The 21988-nt window shown below is 52.8% G+C and overlaps 1 protein-coding gene across 1 annotated transcript in view; it reads left to right on the forward strand.

Moving 5' to 3' along the window:
- Smad6 (SMAD family member 6) overlaps positions 1-16341 on the forward strand; it is a 73406-nt gene extending 57065 nt beyond the window's left edge. The window contains exon 5 of the mRNA XM_021654219.2: positions 15393-16341. Coding sequence (XP_021509894.1) covers positions 15393-15925 — 533 coding nt within the window. The 3' untranslated portion in view covers positions 15926-16341. The remainder of the gene's footprint in view (positions 1-15392) is intronic.
- The last annotated feature ends 5647 nt before the right edge of the window (positions 16342-21988 follow it).

The following is a 21988-nucleotide window of genomic DNA, read 5'->3' on the forward strand; positions in this document are numbered from 1 at the left end:
CATGCTGGTATTAGAGAGCTGGGAGATTCCGAAATGCCTGCAAGGGAGCCAGCTACAGAGCTCGCAATGGGAGGTGGTCTTGGTGGGCTCTGGCGAGCATCTCTGGAATCAGAAGCTAGAAAGTGAGAAAAGAATGGCTCTGTGTGCTATAGTCTGACCAATGTCTCTAAGCAGGGTGCCGTGAGAGATAGCACCAGGACAGAGGTGCCCTGGGAAGACTGGCAGCTCCGGGTCTCCCTGGCAGGGCTCCAGCCCCCGTGTGCCTGAGACGAGACACAAGAGGTTGCTCCTGAGTCTGTGCCCTTAGGGACCTGCTTGTCCAGAACCTGCCACTACAACACACACACACTCACACAGGCACACAGGCATTCACACACACACACATGAATGCACACACACACAGGCACTCACACACACACACTCACACACGCACGCACGCACACACACCATCCCTGTCAGCACTGCCTTCCCGACTTGGCAAGGCCACCTCTCCAAGCTGGAACAGCCCTCGGTATTTCCAGCTTGGCCCTTTGCCCACATCTCTGGGGCCTTGCAGTCTGTCCCTCTCGAGCCAGGTCCAAGGCACCCTATCAGCTGACTGCTTCACAGGCTCACAGGGCCTCTTCCTGCCATCCCACACCCTGTTTGCCTGTGGGCACCTGTGCTCCCCTGACTTCCTCGTTTGTGTGTGTGTGTGTGTGTGTGTGTGTGACATGTTTGCAGGTGTGTGTGTGTGTGTGTGTGTGTGTGTGTGTGTGTGAATATGTGTAGGCTTAGAGGTCAGCCTTGTTCCTCAAGAGATGCCCACCCTGTTTTTTTGTTGTTGTTGTTGTTTTTGTTTTTTGAGGCAGTCTTTCACTGGCCTAGGCTTACTGGTTAGGGGGTTAGGCTGACTTGGAAATAAAGTCTCTGAGATCCTTCTGTTTCCGCCTCCCCAGTGCTGGGCTTACAAGTGCATACCACCAATCTGGTGTTTCACATGGGTGCTGAGGATTGAACTCACACCCTCCTGCTTGCACAGCAGCCACTCGTACTGACTGAGCTGTCTCACGAGCCCCCCTTCTGCCTTCTTGTTTACCACCTAGTCCACTCATGGCTTAGAAAGGCAGATCTAATTTGTGAATTACCCAGGAGGGGGCCACCAACAGGGCGGCTCAGTTGTTAGCTGCAGCGGATGCCTGAGTGTTTCTTTGCCCACTCTCAGTGGGAGTGCCTGAGCTGGCAAGGTTCCCTGGCCAAAGACCCTAGGAAGTGCTGCTTCTTGAAGCTGGGCACAGAGAACTGGGTGCATGTTAAGCCAAGAGTTCCACTGTTTCCTTGGTGGCCACTGGCTACCAGAGAAGGGCCAGGGAAGTTTAACCACCCCAGTGGCTTCTCTTCCAAATATAGACCTCTGACAACTCAGGACCAGCTCAGGATGATGAGTTGAGGGGTGATGGGAAAAGACACTAGGAACCCAGGTTTTGTGGTTTTTCGCCTTCCTAGACTGCTGCTGGCTGGGAATGTTTCCTGGGAGAAATCCCTTGCAAACTGCGTTATGGACAGATGAGCACATTGTGTAACTTCAACGCACTGTTTATACAGTGATAGTAAGATAAACAGTTGTTCTAAATCGTATTTATATTTTGCATTTGTTTATCAAAACTTCTTCTCAACTTCGACCCTGCTACTTTCAGAATTATTACAAAGCCTGGATTTATGGGTCCTAATTACTGATGCTTTATCTTACATACGTAATAATTTATTTTGGCAAAATGAGTGCTTTATATCCAGAAGCCTAAGTTACAGGAAGCTCAGTCATGAGCTGGGTGTGGGACATTCGCCTGTAATCCCAGCTACTCTGGAGGTTGAGACAGGAGGATCACAAGTTCAGGTCAGCCTGGGCTACTTCAGTGACAACCTGTCTCAACGTGTGAGACAGGAGGTCCCAGGACATAGCGCAGTGGTGGAGAGCTTTCAGGGTTCCTAGGCTCACCCCCCAGAACATGAGGCACACAGTAGGTAGAGCTGGGGACGTAGAAACCTCCTCTAGACTGTCCTCCACCAAAGGTGCCAAGTCTCTGGCGCCCAGAGACTAACCAGCTAGGAGTGAGATCAAGGCACCCCCATGGGGTAGGGGCTAAAGGAGGAAGGTGACCACAGCCACTCTTTCCCTTAATACCAGCAGCGAATTATCCTCACCAGTGACCCCATGTATTTTGTTTGTTAGGTTTTCTAACAAAAAACAAAAACAAACAAACAAAAAAACTGGCAGGCCTCCTGTCCTCCTGTCCTCAGTCTCCTGAGGATCTGGGACCTGGATTCTGGCCTAATTTTCGCATCACCCAACTAGCAGCAACTTTCCTGGTGGCATGGAGTTCCCATTTGAACTTGCAGCTTAATGGAGAGGGAGACCCCTCTCGTGGTTAGGAATTAAAGACACTGTGTGGCCCTAGGTTTGCACTGGGTCGGGGGTACTCTGGATTTTGCCCTCATCAGTTTGGATTTCTTACTACGGCTGGTCACTTGTTTTGTTTTGTTTTGTTTTGTTTTGTTTTTGAAACAGGGTCTCACTGTGTAGTCCAGGCATGGGTGGAAATCACTATGTAGACCAGGGTGGCCTTGAACTCACGGAGATCCACCTGCCTTTGACTCCTGAGGGCTGGGATTAAAAGTATGCACTACCATTCCTGGCCCAGGCATTGCTTCTTTTCACGTGGACGGAAGTTTGGGTCACATACAGGTGCAGTTTTGTTTTGTTTTGTTTTGTTTGCCTCTGTGTCCACCTTTCTGACCTTACCTCCATCATCTAGTAAAAGGTGAAGTAATCAGATGAACTGAGAAGCATTGCACAGCCTGGGCTACCCTGGAATTAGCTGTGTAGCTAAGGCCACCTTGAACTTCTTAGCCTTCTGCCTTTATCTCTGAAGTGCTGGGAGTAAGGTGTGTGCCACCGTGGCTGGGCAAGCACTCTACCAACTGAGCTACATCTTCAGCGGGGCAGTAAGAATGACCAAATGTAGACTCATAGCCAAACTTTGGGCAAAGTGCAGGGAATCTTATGAAAGAAGGGGGAGATAGAAATACCTGGAGGGGTAAGGAGCTCCACAAGGAGAGCCACAGAACCAAAAAATCTGGGCCCAGGGGTGCTTTCTGAGACTGATACTCCAGCCAAGGACCATTCATGGAGATAACCTAGAACCCCTGCACAGATGTAGCCCATAGCAGCTCAGTGTCCAAGTGGGTTCCCTAGTAATGGGAATAGGGGGCTGTGTCTGACATAAACTGATTGGCCTGCTCTTTGATCACCTCCCCCTGAGGGGGTAGCAGCCTTACCAGGTCACAGAGGAAGACAATGCAGCCAGTCCTGATGAGACCTGAAAGGCTAGGGTCAAGATGGAAGGGGAGGAGGACCCTCCCTATCAGTGGACTGGGGAAGGGGCATGGGTGGAGGAGAGGGAGGGAGGGTGGGATTGGGAGAAGAGGGAGGGAGCTACAGGTGGATACAAAGGGAATAAACTAATTAATAAAAATAAAATATTAAAAAGAAAAGGAAAAAAAGGAATGACTAAATGTGAGGCCTTTGCGTTAACTCCCACCTCTACAAAAACACAGATCCATTTCACAGACAGAGAACTGAAGCATCTTTTTTTTAAAGATTTATTTATTTGTATGTATACAGTATTCTGCCTGCATGCCAGAAGGGGGCACCACATCTCATTATAGATGGTTGTGAGTCACCATGTAGTTGCTGGGAATTGAACTCAGGACCTTTGGAAGAGCAGCACGTGCTCTTAGCCACTAAGCCATCTCTCCAGCCCTAGAAACTGAAGCATCTTGCAGTAGCACCCAGGTGGGTTGAAGGGAGATGTCAGGGTGTTTGGGTGTTCTGCTGTCATCTTTACTTAGCTCTGGCTCCAAACATCCTTTCCACAAGACATGGCCGGGGTGTTATGAAAGGCTTGATGTCACTCAAAGGCCCGTGAGTTGCCAACTAAGGGAGAAGTGGCTAGGTGACCAGGAATGCAGCCTACACCTGCAGATTAATTAATAATGGAGAGCGGGCCTCTACCCAGGCAGAGCTGGAGATACCCGGTGAGTCCAGGGGTAGCTAACTGCAGAGGGGCAAGGAGATGTTCCTCTTGCCTGTGGCTAAGAAGGTAAAACAATGGCAATGATTTATAGGCTGGATTAAGTGGAAGCCTCCTCAGTGGCTGGCTGGGCTCGAGGTTCTAGGAATGTGGACGCCAGCAGCCCACAGGCCACTAGCGTCTGCGGAGGAGGAAGGGCTGATGGTGGCTTGGCAGGCACCCTCCTGTGGAGGGAGTGCAGATCAGATCCATGGGGGACCTCAGGGAGAGGGCCTGCGCTGGCCTCCAGCTGGGATGATGGGGCCTGGGGTGGGGTGGGGGCAGTAACTTCCCGAGCCTCCATTTCTTCTACTCCCGCCCTCTGGGGTTGTGCTGGGTGTTAGTTAGATGGGTTGGAGCCAGTAAGATGGCTCAGCAGTAAGGGTGCCTCGCGCCAAGCCTGACAACCTGAGCTTAATGAAGAAAAGAAACAATCTCTAAAGGTTGGTGTTCTCTGGCCCCTAACTGTGTACTGTGGGACACACATGCCCGCACATGTGCACAGGTAAACAGAAATGCACTAAACTAAAAAAATAAATTAGATGGGTTGTGTGAGCAGCGGATGCGTAGTGAAGTAATTGAAGACCAGGCTATAAGAAGGACCAGAGTCCACACTCAGTGTTAGCCGGGCTTGAGGTTGGGGGCTTTCATCGCAATAGTAACCCCAGCACTCGGGGAGGCAGAGGCAGGCTGGTTTCTGAGTTCGAGACCAGCCTGGTCTACAAAAATGAGTCCAGGACAGCCAAGGCCACACAGAGAAACCCTGCCTCAAAAAACCCATTCCTCCAGCCTAGCACACATGCCCTCTGTGGCTGTGAGTAGCTTTGCGGAGTCTGGCTGAGTAGGTGAATGCATTCAAGAAAGGTGAAAGGGACAGATCTGGTGACAGGACGGCTTGTTTATTTGTTGTGTGTGGGTGTGGGCACCACCACAGCTTTATGGAGTTGTCTATCTCCGTCAAAGTGGGAGTGCACCTTCTGGATTCTGGGGATCAAACTCAGGTCAACTTTACCCACAGAACCATCTTGGATTTTAAAATTGTTCTGTGTTTGGAGGTGTTTCTCTTTTCTCAATGTTTAGTGACAACCAAGGTAGGTGCAACTCACTTGTAATGTCACGTGTCACGTCTAGTGAGAAATCAGCTCCACCACCCACAGCCGTGTCCCCGTTATCCCTCCATATCTGTCGACTTGACGACACAGAGAAATCAAAGCTTGTCACGGGCAACTCAAGTGCCTGTGAGCTTGAGTGTACTTGCAGCGCTCCTCCTGAGCCTTCGGAGTGCTGGGATTACAGGCAAGCACCACTATGCCCCACTCCACCTCAGAATGGGACGTCCCCGGGAATAAGCCAGCACTCCCCAGGGCTGTTAAACATTTGCTTTGAGGCAGGTGGATCTGTGAGTTTGAGGACAGCCTGGTCTACTTAGTGAGTTCTAGGACAGCCAGGGCCACACCAGGAAATCCCTGTCCCAAAAACCAAATAAAAAACAAAACAAAGCCTTGCATTTTTATTTTGCATTGCCCATCCCAGTCAGATCGGTGGCCTCGGCCCTCAGATGTGCCGTCACTGGCTCAAGGAAACACAACTATTCAGATTGGCATCTCTTCACTTTTCACTACCTGTGGCCTTGGAGCCACAGGGATCAAGATGTGGGATGGCAGAGGTACCCTGAGGGCTGGGTTCAAAATGCAGAGAATCAAGCCGACAGCGGAGGTCTGAGGGGCCGGCTTCTGGGAGCTGCCGTCGGTGATGGGCGGCCAGCTTTAGGTCCTTTGTTCTGAGGACTTTATTGTGGGTCTAAGTGTAAGTCTGGGCTAGAAGGAAGTGTGCCAGGAAACCTTGGGCTGCTTTTAGGAAATGAGAGAAAATGGAGATAACCCCAGTTCTCTCTCTCTCTCTCTGCGGGAACCTGAAGAGCTGGAACTTGGAGCACAGTGCCAACTGCCACATGCCCCGTCTGCGCCCACCTGAGCCCCGGGAGGGTAGATGGTGTCTGGTGTGGTCTCAGGTTCACTAGGGAAGTCGGGCTTGGGTCAGAGGGTGACCATGGGAAACCTGAGGTGATGGGCTGGGGATATGGCCCAGTTGGTAGAGCGCTTGCCTACCACACACAAGGCCCTGACGTCAGTCTCGGCACCGCGTCCACCTGCGATCCTGCACTTGGGAGGTGGAGGCAGGAAGGTCAGAAGTTCAAGACCATCCGTGGCTACAGAGGAAGAGCAGCCTGGGCTACATGAGACTCTGTCTCAAAAAATAAAATAAAATAAAATGGGCCTGGGTGGGTAGGAATCTAGCATCAGGCAGATCCATCCCTCAAGGACAGTACATGCCCTGAAGAGCAACTGTCTTTTTTTTTTTTTTTTTTTTTTTTTTTTTTTTTTTGGTGGAGGCCTTCAGCTTCCCATTCTTAACTAGACTCTCCAGGGCAATAGGAAAAGTGAGGTTTTCCCACCCTACGTGGTCCCTAGAGGTTCAGCATCCGACTTTGGGATAAAACAAAAGAAGCCTTGGAATGGGAGCAAAGGTCAGTGTCTTCTGTGCTGGTTCTTTCCCTAACCGTGGTGGATTCCATTCTCTCTGTCTATCTCCGACTCTCTTTTCCTCCCTCCTTCCTGTCTGCCCCTCCCTCTATCTCACACACTTTTTTTCAGTCCTTCCCTCTCTGCCTGCTTCACCTACTCAGGAGCTGGCCTTCCCCTGCTCTCTGGGGCTTGGTGGGCTTTTCTTACCCTGAAGTTGTTGGAATTCATTCTGTCTATGGCCCCGTCTGCCCATCCTCGCTTGCCATTGTGGAAGAGCTTGCTCTTACACCCGTTGCTGTCCCTGTCGCTCCTCGGTGGCTGACAGTGTGCTGTCATGGCCCCTGGGCGGGAGGTGGTCTCTGGCAGCGAAGACTGAGATGTTGGAGTAGAAGGTCCGATGGATGTGGCCCTCTGACTGGTCCCTCTGCCCACTGGGATTGGGTCTGGGCTCCTGGGGAGACTGCCCTCCCAGAAGCAATCGCAAAGTCAAACCCTGGGGAAGCTTATTCTGGTTCAGGACTAATAGGGGAATGCTTCTTCAGAATCTGTTTAAATACTGCACGGGGTGGAACCTTACCCAGCACAGCCTGGACTACCACCCTGTTCCACAGAGGCTGTCGTGAAGGCCTTTCTGCAGGTCTGCTGGGCCTCTCAGGAGCTGGCCACCAGATTCTGGAGAGATCCAGGACCTTTCCTGGATGTCTAAGGACCACCCAGGCCACTGTACTGTGGAGCTGCAGGGAGGTCCCAGCAGGAAGGTCACTCAGGCAGGGTCCCCTCTCTCTGGCCTGGGGCCTGCCCTGAGAATGGAGTGCTAGATAGAGCACCTACAACTTGCTCATGGCAGCGGAATGTAGGCTGGACGCAGTCCCTCCCTTGGGCAGCACCCACTGTTGTGCCCCTCTAGCAAACACTCCCTCTGTGACAATGGGGGCATTTGGATGTGAGGGAGAAACAAATGAGACTCATGTTTGGGCAGCAGCACCGGGTCTCCATCTATGGTGCGCAGAGGCTGCACGGGAGAAGCCTTTCTCTGCTCCCAGGAAGGCGGTCAACCTGTACTGTCCACCACGAAGCCACACCCCAGGCTGGAGGACCCCTTTTAACAGCCATCTTTGCTCGGCCCAGCAAAACATCTTAATGCCAGTGGAGCTAGGAGTTCGGGCATAGTGCCTGTGACGTTATCCGGGCTGCCGCTGGGGCTGGCTGCACGTATGGGAATAATAGCAAGGCCCCTTCCCCCATCTCTAAGCCTAGAGAGACAAGAGAGGAGATCGTAATCTTGCAACTTCCTGGCTGCTGACTTTGGACACAGCCTTTCTAGATCGACACGGCTCCTTTATCATAAAGTAGGAGGGGTTGGGAAAATAAAAAACTGTCGCCCAGGCATTAGGACCTGAGTTCCTGTACCGGCACCCACATCAAAGCTGGCCTGGGTGGCTCACACCTGTAATCCCAGTGCCAGGGAGGCAGAGACAGGATCCCTGAGGTCAGCTAGCCTAATTGGCAAGCCCCAGATCCTGCCGCCAAAAAAAAGAAAAAAAAGTGGATGGCCCCTGAGGGACAGCACCTGAGGTTGACCTCTGACCTCCTCACATATGTTCACACAGACGTCACACAACACCCCAAAACACAAGAGGCGCTGAGAGGATTAACAGTTTGTCCACTGGTGCCATGACAGTCGATCCCAGTGCCCTATGAAGTAACTACTGATGCACCCCCATTTTACAGTTTAGGAAACTGAGGCCCAGAGGAGCAGAGAGCATAGGGTACACTCTGGGCTCCACTACCCATCCTCAGTAAGCCAATTCAAGAGATGAGGAGTAGCGAAAAGTAGAGGAAGGTGATTTACTTTCGGGTGGCCACAGTGGCACTAGGAACAAATAAATAGGTCCAGTGCCAGTGCCAGTGCCCCCAAGGCCATCTTTAGGGTCCTGACATGTGGCTCAGGTTTAAGTGGATAGAAAGAGGTGCGCAAAGCTGAACTGTCCTGGTGATCTTGCCCATCACTGCCATCGGTGTGTAGAATCCAGTCCCTCCTGCAAGGTGGTCTGACAACTTGTCGGAACTGTCGGTCCTCTTGCTGACACCAGCCTTCAGCCTCTTCCTGCTCCCAGCGTAAAGATTCCTGGGAAAATTCCAATTCCTTGGGGACAGTTGTCTGATAGCCAAAGGGAGGGGCACAAGTGTCTCTAGTATATTTTCCATAGGGATGGTTCCAGTTGCTGGTGAGTGGCTGAGCCGGTGTTTGCACACCGCCTGCCCCGCTCCTGACCCGGGGTTTAAAACCCAGCCCCACAGGGCAGATACCACACTGGTCCGCTGCACTGTTACCTTGGACGCTTCACCTCCTTGGACCTCGAGTGAGCCCCTTAGTCATCAGTCACGTGGACTGTATGTCTCTGGGCCTCCTTCTTCTTGATGGCATCCTCCCTTTCTGCACCCATCACACCCCTGCCAGCACAGCAACCACAGTTTCCCTGTGTAGCTCTCTGGGGAGGGAGGACAGCACTAGTCCCAGGCTGGAGACCCAGAATGGAAAGACCCCCTGCGGTGGGCCCTGTGCAGGCAGCAGCAGTGGCCAGATCATTCGTGATGTAATGACCGATTAGGAACTTCCTCTTGGAAGCCGGGCTTCCTCTGGGAGCCAGAGGTGCTGGCTCTGAGCTGGGGGCTGGGGCGGTAGGTGGGAGCTGGGAGGAGGAAACTCCTGTCAGCCGGGCCAGCTTCTGGACGGAGTTCAGCAGAGGCCCGGCTGGCTCTGAGCTGCTGACCATTAATATGGCCCTGTGCGCATTCTTTCCCTGCTTTGCTGCAGCAGCCAGGCGCAAGGACGCGCCCTCCCTCTCCTGCGAGGAAATCAGACCATTAATGAATGCTGCTTGCTGAACTGGCTGCAAAACCTGAAGCCATTTCTGTGGCTCCAAAGGACAAAGGAGAGTTCATTGGAAACTCTTTTCTTCCTCTAAGTTTGATAACAAACTACTTATCTAATGGGCAAACAAGGCTTTAAAAGGGGTGTTAGGTTAACCAGATGCAGGGCCTGGGTAATTGTTCCCAGGCCCTGGAGCCACAGATGAAAAGCTGCCGGGTGGATGAAGGAAGGGAACTTGAAGCCACAAGCATGACATGAGACAGAAGAAAGTAGTTTTCCAGGAGGGTGGACGGCCCCATGCAAAGGGCTGAGAGGAAGCCCCGGGCTTATTTGCCGTTCTGCCGCCAACTTGCTGTGCGACCCTGAGCTAGTTGCTTCACCTTTCTGGTTTTTGGAGAGCTGGTCTCCTCAGCACTCCACAAGAATTTAATTTGTTGGTTCTTGCCTGAAGCATGCTGCTGAACAGTCTTTCTCTGTTTATTCGGTCGTGACCCAGATGGACGTGATGCCCAGCAAAGATTAGGAGTATGGTGGGCACAGACCACCCCACCGGCATCCTGAGAGTGCTGTCTTCCCGTCTGACTGGGGCATGTTTTGGTTCCTTCTTGGGACGGCCCGCCCTGGTACTGTGGGCAGGAAGAGAAGCTTCACTGTGCTCAGGCTTTAGCTGGGCCCTGTGGGGGAGCACACAGGAGCGTGCTCCTGCCCTTTGTTTGGACAGAAAATTGCTGATTTGAAGAAGCTAAAGGCATTTCTTGGGATTTCAGCCTTCCCGCCTCCTCCAGACTCCAGCCAGCCCCCCTGAGGTCCAGCACACACAACTCACCTCCCCCACACAAATTACATGTTGGTCTCTAGGCACCCTGGCTGGGCAGAGAAGTCTGGAGGAAGGGCATGCCAGCCTGCGGCTGGGCCCCTCTGCACCAGGGAGCCTGCCTTTGTTGGGGCTGCTGCCTGGTGCTCTGAGCCGGCAGCCACCGCCCTCTGGTGGCAGGAATGTGGCTGCCTCTAGGAGACAACAGGGGGCCATCCCATGGGTCACCTGGGGACCTTCCAGGCCCACCATGGGTGTCATAACTACATCCTGCTTAGCCTAGTGCATGAGTTACAATGACTCTTGGCCGGCTATACCCCAGTTCCCGTGGTCCCTGCCTTGGAAGTTCCGTCAGCCCCTTCCTGCTCAACCCAGTCTCTTGTTGTCAGTAGCCCTGATTTCTCTCTCTCTCTCTGTCTCCTTTATTTTCATTTATTTATTGCAGTGTTGGGGGATGGAACTGATCTTGTAGACTAGCGCTCCTCACTGGGTGCCACAAGCCCAACTTTGCCATTACACTTCCCATCAGCTGTTCTGCCTGCCAGCACTTCCTGCCTCTGGCCTCCAGTGGGTTTTCTTGTGTGACCGCCTTCACCAAGCAGGTGCACTCAAGGGTGGTCCGTACTACCGTGTGTTTGTGGAGCTGGCTCCTCTCATTGCTAACAGTGTCTCTGAGAGGGCTGACCCATCCCCGTGTTAGAGCATGGCTGAGCAGAGAGCAGCTAGAGCTTGCTGGGAATAGAAGTTCAGGGCCGAGGCGGAGAAACGAGGCAGTTAACTGATCCTGGCTAGAAGGCAGGGCTCCTGGCATTTCTCCTCCTCCCACCCACCCCTCCCAGCGGGACCGTGGCTGGCTGGGAACTAGGCCAGGCCCTGAGCAGGCCAGGGATTCAGAGGGGGGAAATGGGGGTGAGCTGGAGTTTCGGTCAGACCTCGGTCACCTTTGATGTTGCTCTGGTCTGACTGCCCCGGTATTTATTTGCAATTAAAGAGATGGTTCCTAATTAGGCTGGTGGCTGTGGGAGATGACAGGACCAGAGCTTTGGAACCCCAAAGAGAAAAGGCTCTTTCTACAAGACACTATCCCTGATGAGTAGAGTAGGGCCTTGTGGACTTGTGGGTACAGCCTCCCTGATCACCATTACTGAGGCACATCAGTGGCTTGCCTTATGGCTGACATGTCTCCCCAAAACTGAGCTCTTGGAGGCTGCGAGCATGGAACCACAGCTGGGTGTGGCTCACCTTCAGTGCGCCTTCCACTCCTTTCCTAGCAGGACAGGTCGGTCACCACAGGTGCCGGGCCAGGGACGAACTGAGGTGTTTCTTAGAGTACGGAAGGGCCCTCCCACCCACTGCCCTCCTGAAGCACCTCTGAGCTTGAGAACCCTTGCCTGGATTGTTCCAACAGACCTGGGGCCAATGAGCAAGATGACTGACTTTCTGCACCTGCTGAGTTTCTAGCAAATCCACGGTGGCCGCCTGTGAGCAGAGCCTCAGAGCTGGCTTGATAAGCCTCTCACGAAGGGGGAGGAGTGAGGTACATGGAGCAGCTTGCCAGCCAAGTGGCTGAAATCTTTGCCCTACGTCACTCACAGTGTTTGACTCAGTGAAGGTTCTAAGTCCTGGCCCAGCTTTGCCACCCTCTGCCTGGTGTCTGGGCAAGGCACTCCATGCTACCCCATCAACCTGGGATGCCACCTCCCAGGTGTAAGGCCATCCGACTGCATTCATGGAACACTCAGGTTCCTGGACCAAGTTTCTCTTAGTTCATGGTCGGGGAAAAAAAAAAAAAAAAAAAGGTTAGAAAATAATTACCCATAGGACAAACTAAAACAGAGAGAGCTCTGAGCCATCACTACCCATCCCACTCCCGTTTTAAAGCATGGCTTGGGTTTTAGGCGTAACTCAGTGGCAGAGCTCTTAGCTAGCATGCTGAAGGGACACACACACACACACACCCCTCTAGGGAGCCCTTGGTATCCCTGATAGATGAGGTGGTCTTGGGGAGTGCTGAAGCTAAGGAAAGGGTCACTCGCAGAGTCGTTAAGTCCTTGCCCACCTCCCTGTGTGTGAGGTACACGGATGCCTAAGATGTGCTTTATTTCCTTTCTCTGCTTTAGTGTGTTCGCAGTGTGCTAAGGATATTTGTAGCAGGGGGGCAGGGCAGAGAGGACTTAGAGTCCCCTGTTCCTAGGTGGGGAGCAGGCCACCCCAGAGTCACTGACCCACGGTAGGCACCTGGTCCAGGCCCAGAGGCAATGCTGCAGCCCAGGACGATGGTCAAAGAGGGCCTTATGGGGCAGCAGGCTGGCTACCTGCTGGAATATGGAAGCTAGTCAGCTTAATTGCCATAGGGGTGGAGATGGTCGCCCAGGGCCAGGCAGCTGGAGCTGTTCACCGCAGTCATAAGGTACCATCTCTGTGAAGGACCCTGTGTCCTGTCTGGGGATCAGATGCTGAAAGAAACAGTAAGTCCCAGCTGGACTTTAGTTGCAAGACTTTCTAGAAGCTGTTAAGAACTACCCCTCCTCGCCTGAGGCCCCTGGCATGCTCCCTGCTACTGTAACCTGAACAGGGTGCTACTTGGTAGCCGAAAATCCCTTTCCTCAGTCAGAGAGTGAGGTAAGCACCTACAGTGCTCACAGGCCCTTAGAGCAGTTGTCATTACAGAGAGGGAAACTGAGGCTTGGAGAAGGAAAGCACGGAGTTTTAAGGAAGAGCCTGCCTGGCTTTCTGTCTAGAGTTCTCCACCTCTGGGTCGACCCTTTTGGTAAACCTCTATTTTCAAAAATGTTTACGTTACGTTTCCTAACAGTAGCAAAGTTACAGTTATGAAGCAGCAATGAAAAACATTTTGGAAGGGGGTTGGTGTTTTGGGGTTTTTGTTTTGCTTTGTTTTTTTTTTTTTTTTTTTTTTTTTTTTTTTTTTTGAGACAGTGTTTCCCTGTGAAGCTGTATCTGCTGAACTCTGTATCTGCCTGCCTCTGCCTTCCGAGTGCTGGGATTGCGGGCTGCAGCACCACACCTGGCTCAGCAATGAAGATGTGTTGTCGGAGGGTGGCCGCAACAGGAAGATCTATATTATAGTTTGCAGATTAGGAAGGTTGAGAACCGCTCAGTGGATGGAGAGGAGCGCCCTCTAGCGTAGCTGGCTTGGGGCCTGGGTGTAGCTCAGCAGGAGAGGTCCTGCTTGGCGTGTGCAGGGCTGCCCTGCCTTTCATCACTGGCACAGCACACACAAAGGCGTGCCCTCTCCGTGATGCTGGCTCCAGAATTCTGGGGTGTGCAACCTACGAAGGCAGTGCCTAGCTCACAGGAGGTACCCAGCAATGCCTAGTACCCTGGCTGTGCTCCTGGAATACTCAGGCTCCTGCCCTCAGCTTCCTGACCTCACTTGGCCCGGCTCGCTAGAGGAAGTCCTGCTGGCTGTGAGCAGTACCGGAAGCTCATGGCCAGTGGGCATGACCATTTTTCTGGTCCTCGAGTTTCCGAGGCCTGTGCCAGGTGGATGGGTACAGAGAGGGAAAGTGGCTTGGCAGGATGGAGTTCAGGATCTTGCTGATCCTGGTCTCCTGCTGTGTGCCTGAGCTATCTATGTCCACTGGCCAAGGTCAGTTAGCTGAGGATAGCCAGGCTCTCCCTGACTGTCCTCCTCGCTTTTAGCTAGCTTGCAGCTGGTGTGAAGATTTGACTGTCCTCAGCAGACTGAGGGCCCTACGTCTGGCTCCTGAATGACAAATGACAAAGAGCCTGTTTATAGGGTCCTTGGAAAGGTTCTTGCGGCCATCTCTGTGTGGAAAGGTGTCTCAGGGCCAGGGCTGAGACTTAGGCCCAGCAATGGCTGTTACCTGGGGTTAGGTTGGTCATTGGTCAGTTCCCCTGGGAGGAACTGGGTGAGCGTTTGGTTCAGTTCAGAAGGCTCCAGCCAGAAGTGGGCATGACAGGTCCGTGTCACCTCAGTGGGAAGTCACACTGCCCACCTGTCTCTCAGCCTAGCAAAGACAGGATGTCAGAGGCTTCAGCATGTGAGAAGTGGACCATACCCAAGAGCAAGAGCTCTGGGGCTGCCTTCTAAGTCAGACCTGCCTGTGTCAGGCCCCACACATGACCGTCCCCCAAAGTGAGTGGGTCAGTGTCTCAAGGCCATACAGTGGGGAAACTGAGGCCCAGAGAGGAGCAGGCACACATTTCAGAACAGGGCATCCACAGCCTTTGCGGAGAAACCCCACTTCCTTTAAAAAAAAAAAAGAATGCTTCGCAGCCGCCAGGTAACACTGCTCCGTGGTGGCTGTGGGTCTCAGGGAACCCGAAAGTCATCCTGGTAAGGAACGCAGGAAGGCCGGGGCAGGGAGTGTCAGCGGCAGTCTCCACTGCCCGGCTGCTTTAAGCCACCTGCATCTTCTGCCTCCTGGGTACCTAGGAGCAAGTGAATGCACCAGTGCCAGGCAGCCTTATTTATCGAAGGCCAGCCGAGTGTGAAACTGCGCCTTACTCTAGGAGGGCCCTACTTCTCCTCTGCCGGAGGCCCCTTCAGGGCTCCATTGGGATGGGGTCTCGGATCAAGAGGGTCTGCGTCCCGTCCTGATCGGCTCCTGTGCACCTTGAGCAGGGCCTGGCACCCAGAAGCCGGCTCTTTCTAAGACCTTGTAGGCAGGCTCTTACACACTAGCTTGGTCGAGTGTAGGTTCTTTTTGTTTGTTGGTGTTTATCTTTCCCAGGTGTAAAATTATGGTGGGCCAGAGCTGGATGTGGTTCATCTCTGTGTATCCCAGGGTCTAGCACATAGTGGGCATCCTGGTTTGCATACCGTAGGCTCATCACCTTATGTAGGGCAGAGTGAGATGGTAAAGATGCCTGCTGCCAGGCTTGAAGACCTGAGTTTGATCCTCAGCTCTCACGCGCACACACACACACACAATTTCTTTTTGAGAAAGATAAATCCCCACTGTATACTAAGTTATTGGCCGGCCTGGCACACAGTGGGTGCTCATACTGGTCGACCCTGAAAGCGTTCCCAGCCTCCCCTCCGCACCGGCAGTAACTTTGCCATTTTCTGTGCTCGCCTGCAGATGCCAGCATGTCTCCGGATGCCACCAAGCCAAGCCACTGGTGCAGCGTGGCGTACTGGGAGCACCGGACGCGCGTGGGCCGCCTCTATGCGGTGTACGACCAAGCTGTCAGCATCTTCTACGACCTACCTCAGGGCAGCGGCTTCTGCCTGGGCCAGCTCAACCTGGAGCAGCGCAGCGAGTCGGTGCGGCGCACGCGCAGCAAGATTGGCTTTGGCATCCTGCTCAGCAAGGAGCCTGACGGCGTGTGGGCCTACAACCGGGGCGAGCACCCCATCTTCGTCAACTCGCCGACGCTGGATGCCCCCGGAGGCCGCGCCTTGGTCGTGCGCAAGGTGCCACCGGGCTACTCCATCAAGGTGTTCGACTTTGAGCGCTCAGGGCTGCTGCAGCACGCGGACGCTGCCCACGGCCCCTACGACCCGCACAGCGTGCGCATCAGCTTCGCCAAGGGCTGGGGACCCTGCTACTCCCGACAGTTCATCACTTCCTGCCCCTGCTGGCTGGAGATCCTCCTCAACAACCACAGATAGCATCGCGGCTGCCACCGCGCCGCAGCGTCCCCCAACCTCCGGCGGTCAGCTCCCAGGGACGCCACCCCAGGGACAACCTCGCCCTCCCCCAGATATCATCTACCTAGATTTAATATAAAGTTTTATATATTATATGGAAATATATATTATACTTGTATGGAGTCATTTTTACAACGTAATTATTTATATATGGTGCAATGTGTGTATATGGAGAAACAAGAAAGACGCACTTTGGCTTGTAATTCTTTCAATACAGATATATTTTTTTTCTTTCTTTCCCTCTTTCCTTTTTTAAAGAGAATTATACAGCAGGACTAGGTGGAAGGCCTGGGTTTGGTGTATGGTTTTTTTTAAACATTAATGCCCAGACAAAAAACTAATACCATCACTCTTGATAATAAAGTGTTTGCATTGTAGCTTTTTTTTTTTTTTTTAAGTTGTCTTTCTTATGAAGGGAAGCCTTGAGGACTTCAGTGGGCTTTGGAGCCGTTGGGGACTTGTTTCAGGACTTACTGAAGGGAGTCTCTGTACTTGGGTCGTAGAGACAGGAGGGTCAGTAGTAGTTCAAGGTTGTCCCCAGCCATGCAGGAGTTCTAGGCTACAAAACAAAGAAAAGAAGTGGGGTGGGTGTGGGGAGAATATATTGATGCAGGGGTTTGTTCTTCCTTGCCCGTGGCTGGGGTGTGTCCACGGGATGGGGGAGGGGTGAGAGCGTTCATGCCTGTCTGAGTAGGGAGGCTCCTGCCCCATCCTAGTTTGACAGGAGAGGCTCGGGTCCCTGCCTCTCATCTCAGAGCCCTGAGCAAACTGAAAAACTTCCGTCTCTCAGCACAGCCTCTCTTAGGACCTTGACAGGATGCAAACACACCCCCTCAGAATCTGCCCCCGGAGCTGTGTGAAGGGGAGGGGAAAGGCAGAGGGTCTAGTTCTGATTCACCGGCACGTCGCAGTTCCAGGTGCATGAATGACTGACTAGCTTCGGACAGACGTGGTCAGATGCTCCATCACAGTGTAGGACCTGAGGTGTGTGAGCAGTTTTCCAGAAGGTGCCTCAGAAGAGCTTTGGGGATTTCTCTTGGAGACTTCCCTGGACACAAAGGGCCCTGAGAACTTATGTCGCCACCGTTTCTGTCGCTGCTGTTTTCCTATTGCTGTGGCCGGAGCCAGGTGGTTCTGCAGAGCTTATGGTCAAGCTAGGCTTCCAGCTGTGGCTGCCTCTGGCCAGCTGGACCAAGGCTCTGATTTTTGCTCACTCCCAGGGCCCACCCCTCAGAGTTCTCAGCTCAAGGCTTTCCTGGAGCAAGTCATTGGCAGTACTGACCAAGCCGGAGCTGGCTTCCACATTGCCTCTGCCACCATCTACTGATGACACGCGCCCTTGTCGGCAAGTGTGGTGGCACAGAGCTGGGCTTTCTTAAAGATGGTTTCATTTTGTCTCCCAGTGATATTTGCCCACAGACTGCCCCCACCTCTGGTAAACTTGTTTTATCTCTGGTAATCCTGTCACCATGCCAAAGGTCACTGATGTCCCTGGGCTGACCGCAGTTGATCCTTCCTGGACTCCCCACTGAGGCCCATCTTAAAGACTCCAGCCTCCCTCTTATGTGCTGCCAAGACTTGATTTCTTAGTGTAGGCCTTTAGTGAGTCCAGAAATAAGTTCTGTGGGGTGCCAAGGTAAAATTGGACAACATTCTCTCGCTCCTTCCATAATGGGACAAATGCAGAGATAGCAATGGGGGCTGAAGCCAATGTCTTAGGATGGGTGAGATCAGGAAACAGGGCAGGGACATTTTCATAGGCTCGTGCTCTGGAGAGAGGCCAGTGTAACTAAAACAGCCAACCTGGAAAGGGAGTGTGGGACCCTCACCACTGGGATAAAGCAGCAGGCTGCTACTCCACAGGCAGTTGGAAGGTGGGCTGGGCTCCAAATAGACCCACGAGATGATCCGCACTGGGCTTCCTTGTGTGTCTTTATGTATTACCTCTGTAATACATGTGTATTTATGTATTACCTCTGTGCGTGTGTGTGTGTGTGTGTGTGTGTGTGTGTGTGTGTGTGTGTGACTCTGGATAGCATGGCATCTAGGTAGGGGTCAGAGGACAACTTCCGTCATGTGGATCCCAGGGATCAAGCTTGAGTCACCAGGCCTGGCAGCAAGTGCCTTTACCCACTGAGCCATTTTGTTGGCCCTGAGCTGGGCTTTCTTGAAGATCACTGTTAGGGACCCAGCTGCAGGACGGAACTGAGCCCCACTTAGCCCATCCAGGCCTTCAGAGAAAATAGAGGTTGGTCACTTTGCATGCCAAGAAATGGACATGATGGCCACTGTTCTCCATCCTCAGGAAGCAAAAGGCTCACTGACTGTCACCCCTATGCAATGGCTGAGGAAACTGAGACGCACTGTCTCAGTTTCGCACTGCCTAAGCCCTTCGCGGCTCTCCGTGCTAAGGAGGTACTACAGCTGCCTTTCCCTTTTTCTTTTAAATCGCATTATTTCTTTGCTTGTTTGTTTCTTCGGTGCATGTGCACATGTGTCCGAGACGCCTTTCACCCTGTGGGCTCCAGGTCATCAGGTTGGCTGCCTTGTTATCGCACCTGCCCTGTGACTGCCTGTCTTCCTGAGTTCTGCTCTAGCCCCTCAGCTTACCAGTGAGGACGCTGGGTTCCTGGAACTGCTTGGGTTGCTGAGTTGGCCTTCTTGGGCAGCAGCTGCCTCCAACCCAGCGTCCAGCAGTGACATCCTGGTTAGCCCCCAGACCACCCACGATATGGTGACTCATGCTCTAGGGAGACACTTGTAAACAAAGCCTTGGAGAAGGCTGGGAACCTGGTCCCTGCTGGCCCTAGGAAATGAGGTAGGATTTACTGTCCCCAAACAGAAGCTCAGGCAGCCTGTGGCCTGAGGGGACACCTGAAATGGACTAGGTTTTTGAAGAAAGGTTAGCACCTCCATTTTCGTGGAAGACACCGCCCCTATCTCTACTCTTGCTCTGCCTCTGTCTTTGGGTGTATAGGAGGTCTAGGGGTGTGGGGAGCAGTGGCAGTTGTTAGTACCTTGTATCCTTGCCTCAAGTGAATCAGTGTGAGGTTCAGAGAGGGAGTATGAGGGGCCTGAGGTCACACAGCATGTGCACACTTAATTCATCACTACAGAGTTACCAGGGCTATAAACCTGTTAGTCCCCGACCCAGCTCCCCTCCACCCTACAGTCTCCCTACACATGGCAGGGGCCTAAAACTCCAGCTGCCTCTGGCTGTAGCTGCCTTATGCTAAGTGACCTTGAGGCAAGTGACTTAGATCTAGTTTGGTTCCCTCATCTGTAGAGGTGGACTTGGCTAGTCCTGGGAATGGTGAGGGGACGTGAATTTGTGCTGGTGGCACTCAGAACCAGCACACATTGAGGGTTCAGTGGCATTACCAGGGAATCTGAATGGCATCCCCAGAAAAAGCTGGGTTTGGATATTCAGCAGGCAGGAGGGTTTGAAGCTAGATCTGCCACTTCCTGGTGACCCTGGCCAGTCAGTCGTCTATGGCTTCATATGCCTAGTCATGGACATCCAAGCCCCTGTTTCTCCTTCAATCCAGTCTCTACCCAGAAAGCCAAGGTTCCACCAACAAGTGAAGTGTGCTTCCTCCGTGGTCAGGGCTGCCTCCCTTCCCTAAGGATGGAGGTCAGGCTTTAGAGTGGCACACACACACACACACACACACACACACCAGCTGCTGCATCTTTCTCAGGCCCTGGCAAGACCATTCTCATCTCTCCAGCCAGTGTACCCCATCCATGTTCTGACCATCGTGATTCCAAGCATCTCCCTTCCCCGATGGACAAGGCTAGCCCAGTCCTGGGCACAGGGACAGCTCCGGGATGTTTATGGGATGAAAGGGTCACAGGGAACATGGACGTGGGAGTGTTTGATAAACTTTTAGGGGACCATGCAGCCTCCAGAGTGGTCTGTTTATTAGGACGGTGTGACAACCCCCAGCTGGCTTTTCCTATAGTCACTGAGCCTACTCACCCCACCCCAGGTCAGGGACTCAGGACGTGCATCCGTAGAATTCCTAGACATCCATGGAGACAGGAGTCCATTGGTGATCTGGAATGCAGGTTGGGGTGTGCCAATACTGGGAAGGTTCCCCCAGAGTGCCCCTGAGAGGCCGAGGACCAGAGAGAGAGATGTGCTCACCAGAGCCGCACGGCAGGGCAATGGCAGATGGATCCCCTTCAGGTGGGCCAGCACGGGTGTAAACACAGCTTGGACCAGAGAGGAAGGCAAGCAGGCAGGTCAGCTGTTTGAGTTCTACTTTGGTAAGATGTGTGTAACAAAACTTAACGTGTGTGTGTGTGTGTGTGTGTGTGTGTGTGTGTCCGTGCGTGTATCAGTGTGTGCATTTGTACATATGTGTGTGCGCCTTTCTAAGTGTGTGCACATGTACACATGTGAGATTGTGCACGCATGTGCGCACGCCCTCATGCACGTGTGTGTGTGTGCGTGTACACGTGTACTGCCAGGTGTGCACACAGACTGTAGTGGTGGAGGACAGAAGTCAACCTCAGCCTCACTTTATTTTAAGTTAAAAATGGAAATTAAATCATCCCTGTGCGTGCGCGTGCGCGCGTGCGCACAAGCTGTGCTGTCCGTGGAGGGAATGCGAAGGTCAGAGGACAATACTGTGGAGCTGGTTCTTGGTTCTCAGATTTTGTTGTTTTGTTTTACTTTGTTTTTCAAGCCTTGGCAGATCTGAGTTCAAGGCCAGCCAGGTCTGCAGAGTGAGTTCCAGGACAGCCAGGGCTACACTGAGAAACCCTGTCTCCAAAAAGAAAAAGAAATAAAGGCAGCGGAGCAGGCCAGCAGGCAGCACTCCTCCTTGGCCTCCGCGTCAGTTCCTGCCTCAGGTTTCTGCTTTGAGTTCCCGCTCTGGCTTCACCGGTGGACTATGAGGTGAAGTGTGAGCCAAATAAATTCTTTCCTCTCAAAGTTGCTTTTGGTCATGGTGCTTTATCATAAATAGAAAGCAGACTAGGACATCAGCCCCGTCTTGGTTTTCGAGACAGGGTCTCTCACTGGGACCTGGAGCTTGAAGACAAGACTAGAATGGCTGAAGGTGAGCCTCATCCACCTGTTCCTGCCTCCCCAGATCCGGGATACAAGTGTGCCCACCATGCCCACCCGTTTACAGTGAGTGCTGAGGATCAAACTCAGGCCCCAGTGTTTGCAAGAGAAGGACTTTATCAACTGAGCCATCTCATTAGCACCCCCATCCATCCAACCATTCATCCATCCATCCATCCAACCGTTCATCTGTCCGTCCGTCTATCTATCTGTCTGTCTGTCTGTCTGTCTTTCTGAGACAGGACTTTTCTGGGTATCCTTGGTTTTCCTAGAACTCACTTTGTAGACTAGGCTGACCTTGAACTCACAGAAATCCACCTGCCACTGCCTCCCAAGTGCTGGATTAAAAGCATGCACCCAGCTTATTTATTTATTTTAGACAAGCTCCAAACTCACTATGTAGCCAAGGATGGTTTTGAACGACTGGTCTTCCTGCCTCTCTATTCCAAGTACGGGGACAGGTGTGCCCTACCACGCTCAGTTTACGCCATGTGGGGCTTGAACCCAGGGCTCCATGCGTACTAGGCAGGCACGCTGCTGAGCAAGTGACCTTTCAGCTTCCCTTACCTACTTTTAACATTTTTATTAGTTTTAATGAAGTGTGTGTGTGTGTGTGTGTGTGTGTGTGTGTGTGTGTGTGTGTGCAGATGCCCTCAGAGGCCAGAGAGGGTATTGAACCCGATGGGGCTGGAGTAGCAGGTGGTCGTGGGCTGCCGGATGTGGGTGCTGGGAACAAACCTAGGTCCTCTGCAAGCGCAGCAGGCACTCTTCCTGCCGAGCCACCTTGCTTCAGCGGCATATATGTGCCTCCATCCCCACCAGCCCGGCCTCTTCCTGCTGTTAAAGTGTCTGTGGTACCGAACACCCAGTGGAACAGGTGGCATTTCCGGCGTTACAGGGTTCTGAGAGGTGAGCTCATCTTTCCTGTTGGGTTCTCAGAGTTCTGT

This window comes from Meriones unguiculatus, chromosome 6 (genome assembly GCF_030254825.1).
Source record: "Meriones unguiculatus strain TT.TT164.6M chromosome 6, Bangor_MerUng_6.1, whole genome shotgun sequence".
NCBI lineage: Eukaryota > Metazoa > Chordata > Mammalia > Rodentia > Muridae > Meriones > Meriones unguiculatus.